General features: G+C 43.2%; 1 protein-coding gene across 1 annotated transcript; it reads left to right on the top strand.

Annotated features, from left to right (window-relative positions):
- The first annotated feature begins 2,643 nt into the window (after positions 1-2,643).
- LOC125178498 lies at positions 2,644-5,156 on the top strand. Its single transcript, XM_047882358.1, has 2 exons — positions 2,644-4,895; positions 5,069-5,156. The coding sequence occupies exon 1, from the start codon at positions 3,413-3,415 to the stop codon at positions 4,487-4,489; it is 1,077 nt and encodes a 358-aa protein (XP_047738314.1). The 5' UTR covers positions 2,644-3,412; the 3' UTR covers positions 4,490-4,895; positions 5,069-5,156.
- Positions 5,157-6,942: the final 1,786 nt, after the last annotated feature.

The following is a 6,942-nucleotide window of genomic DNA, read 5'->3' as shown; positions in this document are numbered from 1 at the left end:
CACAGATGGTAGTCAGAGCTCAGCAAGGAACCTCTTATAGGGATGCTCATAAAGCTGTCCAACTCTCTGCCAATAACCATGTATCTAATGCAACATCTACTAATACCACCAACATATATTTGCCGCAGCCTACTCTGCCCTCAGTTGCCCCAAATGAGCCCAGAACCTGGGCTCAAAAAGTAAAATTTCAGCATAATCATACCGTCCAAACAGTAAGCACAGGAACCCAGACCCAGGATGACCCTGCCCCTTTCACCTTGCAAGGCATAACTGTGAACAAATTCATTGAACTCATGTGTAAAATCATTTCTGCTTGCAACCACTCAGACAACTTAGACATTGTAAAAACTGTTACAGACCTAACCAAGGAAACTTTAAATCATTACAGCCCTGTCACTGCATGCACTGATGTTCCTATTAGTGCAGGTGTTGTACCTCAACCTGATCCCAGCACCAGACCAGCCCAAGGCTCTACCAATGATCCCAGTGAGGCAACACTTCCCATGGATGTTGAGGGGACTGAAGCTTTCCCTGATCCATCTCCTGTCATTGGAAAGCGCACTGCCAGGGCATCTCATAGACCTACTAAACCTGGAGGTAACCAGGGACTGAACAAAGGTAAGAGTAAATGTAAAGGTATAAATAACAATTTACCAGTAACCAAAGATAAAACAAGCCTCTCCCAAAAATGTCCTACATCCAGGAACTGAAAATTTTACAGTGGAACTTTCATAGTATTAGCAACAAGCTTAGCAACTTTAAATTGCATATATACACCAGCAAACCACATGTTGTCTGCTTGTCAGAAACCTGGCTTTCACAGCATTATGAACCTAATTTCATCAATTACAATGTAATTTATAAACATAGAGGTGCCCCTCAGGCTGGGGGGGGGGCCTTGCCATTCTTGTTCGAAGTGACATCACATATCTGGAACAGGACTTGCAACCTTTTCCCCAAGGCTTTCTTGAAGTGTGTGCTATTAAAATTTATCTTAAAAATGATGTACCTTTATCAATCCTGAATGTTTATAATCCAAATGAGAATGTGTTGCCTCAGGAATTCAATCATTACTTTCTTCAGTTAGAACCATCTTGCCTAATAGTAGGAGATTTCAATGCACATAGCCCCATCAGGGAACCTGGCAAAACTCCAAACCATAGTGGTAGGAGCTTAGAAAGCATTATAATCAACAATGCTTCACTTTCACTATTATTTCCACCATCTCTCCCAACATTTTTCAGTGCTTACCATAACTCCTTTTCAACTTTAGATCTCTCAATAATCTCTACTAACTTGCTGCCTATATCATCAGTGAGCACAGAGAGTGACATGTGTAGTGATCACTACCCAGTTATCACCAGTGTTGGCATAGAGCCCTCAACAGTCCAGTATAGAGCCCAACCATCCTGGAGGTTTGAGGGGGGCTTGTGGGGTGCGTGGGCTGTGGCTCTGCAACAGACAGGCTTCACACCCTCGCAGGACTTTGAGGTTAGTTGGTCAAACTTTACAGATAGCATTGTGTCCTCTAGCTCTCAGGTATTCCCTCAAACAAAGGAATTTGTTAATCCTAGATTTAATAAGTCATGGTGGACACGTGAGTGTGCTCAAGCAGTGGAAGCCAGGAGAGCAGCAAAGAGAGCTTTAATTTCTAATCCTTCACCCGCTACCCTCATTGCTTTTAAGAGGTGCAGTGCAAAAGTCAAGTGGGAAGTCAAGAGAGCAAAACGGGAGTCTTGGAGAGGCTATTGCAGCAAAATCACTTCTGATACACCTATCTCACAACTTTGGAAACAAGTTAAATGCCTAAGAACGCCATTGTGCGGAAATCACAGCCATTTATTCTGCCCAATGCTGTTGTTACAGACTCACTCAGTAAAGCCCAAGCACTCTCCCTCCATTATGAGCAGCTCCTCACGTGTCCAGCACCATCTCCTTATCCTAAACATATAATCCTGCCCCTTGCACTTGCCTTGAATGATGACACCCATTCTCCAATTAATGCGCCTTTTTCCCTTTATGAGCTTAAAAATTTCCTCAATCATTTAAAAAAACCTCTCCAGGATTAGACCGTGTTCACAATTTACATCTTTTGCATTTACCTCCAAACCACACGAAGTGGCTCCTCAGTCTTTTCAATCAAAGTCTCCATTCTGCTGTTGTCCCGGAACCTTGGAAAGCTGCTCTAATTCTGCCCATCCCTAAACGGGCCAAGAGTCTCACCTCAGTTTCATCATATAGACCCATCTCACTCCTCTCATGCATCAGTAAACTATTAGAATCATTAATTAACAAAAGGCTAGGATTCTTTCTTGAGCAGAATGGCTCCCTTAGGCCATCACAGGGGGGCTTTCGTCGTCGCCTTGCTGGGGTGGACCAGGTGGCCAGACTAGAGGCTGCCATTCGCGCTGCCCTCACGGCCAGAACACCACTAGTTGCGGTATTTTGTGACTTATCCAATGCTTTTGATAGAGTCTGGCATACTGGCTTATTATATAAGCTGAGCCAATGTGGGGTCCACGGTGCCCTGTTAAGATGGCTGAGAGCCTACCTTACAGACTGGACTTTCCATGTGCAGTTTGAGGGTCAAGTGTCATCCTTAAGACAAATCAAATCTGGGGTACCACAGGGAGCAACAATACTCTCACCTCTTTTATTTAATGTCATGATGAGAGACCTCCCATCGGTGCAGGGGGTGCACACGGTGGACTATGCCGACGACGTGGCCTTTTTCTCTTATGGTCCTGACCTTGCCATCACTACTGAAAAAATTCAAACACAATTGACCAAATTCTTTGAATGGACCAAGATGTGGGGTCTGGCCGTAAATCACTTGAAGACAAAATGCATGTTATTTTCCAACAAAAAAGTCACAGCTATTCCACTGTACATTGGTGACTCGGCTCTTGAATATGTGAATCAACACCGCTATCTCGGCGTTGTCCTAGATGCCCCTCGGCTCCGGTGGGAACCTCAAATTGCTTCACTTAGATTATCTTGTATACCTATTACCAACTTACTCAAGTCTATTTCAGGAAGACACTGGGGTGCAGACAGAGCTCTTCTGTTGAAACTGTATAGAGTGTTGATTCGCAGTCGTTTAGACTATGCAGCTGCTTTTTATGCCTCTGCAGCCCCTACTAATCTCAGTAAACTGAACGTCATACAGAATAATTGCTTGAGAATTGCCCTAGGATGTAGAACTACCCCGGTTCCGTCTATGGAGGTCGACGCCCATATTCCACCTCTTTCTGTGCACCGAAAGGAAGTAATATGAAAATATTACTTTCGTCTCATACAATTACCTCAGTGCCCTATAATAAATGAATTGTTTCATCCGAATGTTCATCCCCCTTTACCCTGCAGGGCTTCATCCCAACCAATAAGTTTCATCTCCCACGCCCGAACCGTCATGTCAACCCTGCAGATTCCTGCTCCTCGCTTGCTTAAATCTCCTCTTATATCTCCTATGCCCCCCTGGTTCAATACAGATGATTATTTTTCAGATCAATTTTCCTCTGCTTCAGTATCAGTTACCTCTCCGGAGGCTGCCATACAGATTTTTTCAGAACTGAGTAACTCTAAGTTCCCTGCTCACACAGCCATCTACACGGATGGGTCACAGGTCAAGACCCCTGTTCCTTCCACATCAGCTGCGCTCTTCATCACATCCAAAGGTGTTTTGCTGAGCTGGAAACTCCGGCCGGAGGTTGAGGTGATAGAGTCGGAGCTCTTTGCTATACGGGAAGCCTTGAGTTGGTCCCAGACAAATCTACTCGTGATAGAAAAAATTGTTATATATACTGATTCACAAGCATCTGTTCATCTGATTAAAAATAGACAACCTTCATGCTACCTTTTCCTAATATTTCAAATTCAATGTAAAATTATGTCCCTAACAGCCTCGCATGAGGTATTCATCCAATACATCCCTGGACATAAAGGAATCTCTGGCAATGAGACAGCAGATCAGGCAGCCCGGGATGCCCACTCTCTCCGATATCGCACCATCACCCCAATGTCCAAGGAGGAGCTGGTAAGACTCGCGCATGACAGAGTCCAGGCTAGCTGGAACCAATCCTGGCTGGATAATGTCAACAGCTCAGGCAAAGGCCAATTCCTCACAACCATAAAACATGAAGTAAGTTACTGGCCTTGGGCTCAGAATAATAAACGTTCAATAGAGACTGCCTTGGCTAGGCTACGCCCGGGCCATGCTGGTGTTAGGGCCCATTTAGCCCGCTTTAAGATGTGTGACAGTTCACTCTGCACTTGCGGTTCTCTTGAAACCATAGAACATTTGCTGCTTCACTGCCCTCAGCATGCCCCTGTGCAAGCCAATTTAACCAATACTCTAGCTCGGCTCAATATCCCCGTCACACTGCAGAACTTGCTTGGCGGGGGCACCTATCCTAGCCCTATCCAGTACTTAATAGTTGATGCAGTAGCTACATTTTTAACAGCTACTAACACCCTTCATTTACTCTGAGAAATGCATTAGCTCTCTTAGTCCCGATGTAACTAACTAAAACTTGTGGGTAACTAACACTCAAATCATACACATTTACTTACTGCTGGCATTGATCTGAGTGCCTAATTTGAGGTGAGCAGAAACACTCTCTGCAGTCTTTTTAGGAACAGGTTTTAGGACTTCTGTGTACCGCCGGTCGTGACTGCTCTTTGTAAAGATTGTTGCTGTTCACCTTAAATCCATCCTTAATCTTTGATCCTTCAGAGACAGCCCACAGGAGCTTTGTTTGTTTGTGAGGTAGCAACCCACAGTCTCATATTCTTGGACCAACTTGGTCAGAAGAAGCTCCAGGCTGTGCCGCCCAGGCTGTGCCGCCCAGGCTGTGCCGCCCAGGCTGGACCTTCGGTAGATTCCGCAATCTCATGTGAGGCATAGTGCAGGGCATGTCAGTAGATACTAATCCGGGATGATATATGAATAAGTTTTTTTCTTAACTCTTCTCATGCAAATAGTCACATATGTTATCTTACCTGATAGCAGCAATCTCCTAGCCAGTCCGCTTTTTACAGTGTCTTATCCCTGACGTTTTTCCCACAGACGTGTGACACTTGAATACCAACGTCCGGTCGAGGAGCTACCTTGGACAAGTCTCCAGAGCTCCTTCCAAATTCCGAATTAAGAAGGAAGATGAAGTCTGAATAATTGTTACATTGTCTTATTATCTCTTTATCCATCTTCAACGACGATCATTTGTTAGATTTAATCTTCAACAGATACGCACGTTGCCAAGGGTATTATTATTTACACTGTTCTTTCCATATTTTAATAGATGCTTACATCCAAAGCCCACCTTGTTATTCATTTTCACTGCATTAAAATCTTAGTTCTAGTATCTTTCATTTACAATCCTGTTGGTTTACTGTGTGGGTAATCGGTTAATGACTGGCAGTTACCCCACAAGAACATAAGAGAAATGTAGGTACATAAGAAAACTGGGCGTTGCATGCACCATCATGCCATGCAGGGCTTCGGTTCGGTGTTCAAAATTGGGACGTCTTGGGAAAGTGGTAGACCAATAGATCCAAATTCAGGGAGAAAATCATTTGCGTTCACTGCAAAAGCACCTGTGGCTGTGTGAGTGTCAGTGTGTAGATTGCATTCTCTAAAGTAACTGCTAAATTCTTAGTGGCAAAGCAGAGAGTTTTTTAGACTCTCCCTAAGATTCCCTCAAGTTCATTTTCGAGTCCTATAGGCTATAAGTAGACCAATAAAGTATCATGGATACCAGCATTATCAATTTTATCATATATAAAAAATTGGTTTAAATCTTGGGTAGATGAGAAAATTAAAAATGAACTGATTCTAAAAAATCTCTGGTTTGTCACTAGGGCCACTAGCCCTAGGCTATGGCTAAATTTGTTATTCAAAATTTCTTAGTTTTTTTTTTGTTTTTTTTTTTTGTATGACTAAGAATTATCATCTTAAGACAGTATTTCCTCATTAACCCGACTGGCTCTCATGGTTGAACTATACTGTTCAACTATGACTGGCTCTGGCTCTATCCCTCCGAGGCTCCGAGCTTTGCCAGTCCACCTCATACCCATACGTCTTGGTTAAACTAGTATATAGTTCAAGTTGTTCAACCATAAGTGATGAGTCTATCTCATTCAAGTTTTTTTTCTTCTTGTTTTCATTTGTGTACTAAATTACTTGAAGAGCTGATGCCTGTTCCAACTTCCACAAGGCAGATTTCAGCTGCCTTGTGGGTTGTGGTCAGGTTTTGGCCGGTGGCCCTCCAGTGGCGCTTGGAAGAGCAGAGCTTGCAGAGGCTTTTGTTGGCCGTTGGGGACTGGGGAAGCCTCTTCTGATGCTGTGATTGTGGAGAATTCTGAGTGTGAGAGCCTAATCAAAGCATTGAAAGCAACCCCTGTGCAGGCTGTGACTGTGTTCAGTTTGTTGCTGGAGAGCATTTAAGCAAAATACAGCTTAGGTAGGCAAAAAATTCAGAGGTTGGGAGAAGAATGGATTGGTGGTTTAATTTAATGTTAAATTACAAGACACAAGATTCTGGTAAATTTCACCTGCCTTTTCCTAATTTTTTCAGTGAAAATAAGAAAAACATCTTCTAGGTATTTACCTGCATTGTTCAAAAATCCTAAAATGGATTCCAGTTTGAGCTGCAGTTGACACCAGACACTGGATAACTTGCTCTGCAATTTCCTTGTATTACTGTGATTGGACTGTGTTAGGCCTACCTAGTCAAATAATTAATAAGGAAAGTAAAAAATAATTTTTATAATTAGGGTCATTCCATGCCAAGTGGTCTAACCCTTCCTGCCATCATGTCACCAATTATCTTCAAATTTTATCTGTAGCACTAGTGAAGTCCTAAACTAAGTTTTCCAAAATATTAGGCCTCTAGCTGCAATAGTTGCTGATCTAGAGCCCCTTGTCTGAATGGTAGTCAGTCC

This window comes from Hyalella azteca, unplaced genomic scaffold (assembly GCF_000764305.2).
Source record: "Hyalella azteca isolate HAZT.00-mixed unplaced genomic scaffold, Hazt_2.0.2 contig10287, whole genome shotgun sequence".
Classification (NCBI taxonomy): Eukaryota; Metazoa; Arthropoda; class Malacostraca; order Amphipoda; family Hyalellidae; genus Hyalella; species Hyalella azteca.
The sequence above is the reverse complement of the archived record's forward strand: the minus strand, read 5'-3'. Positions and strand labels throughout refer to the sequence as shown.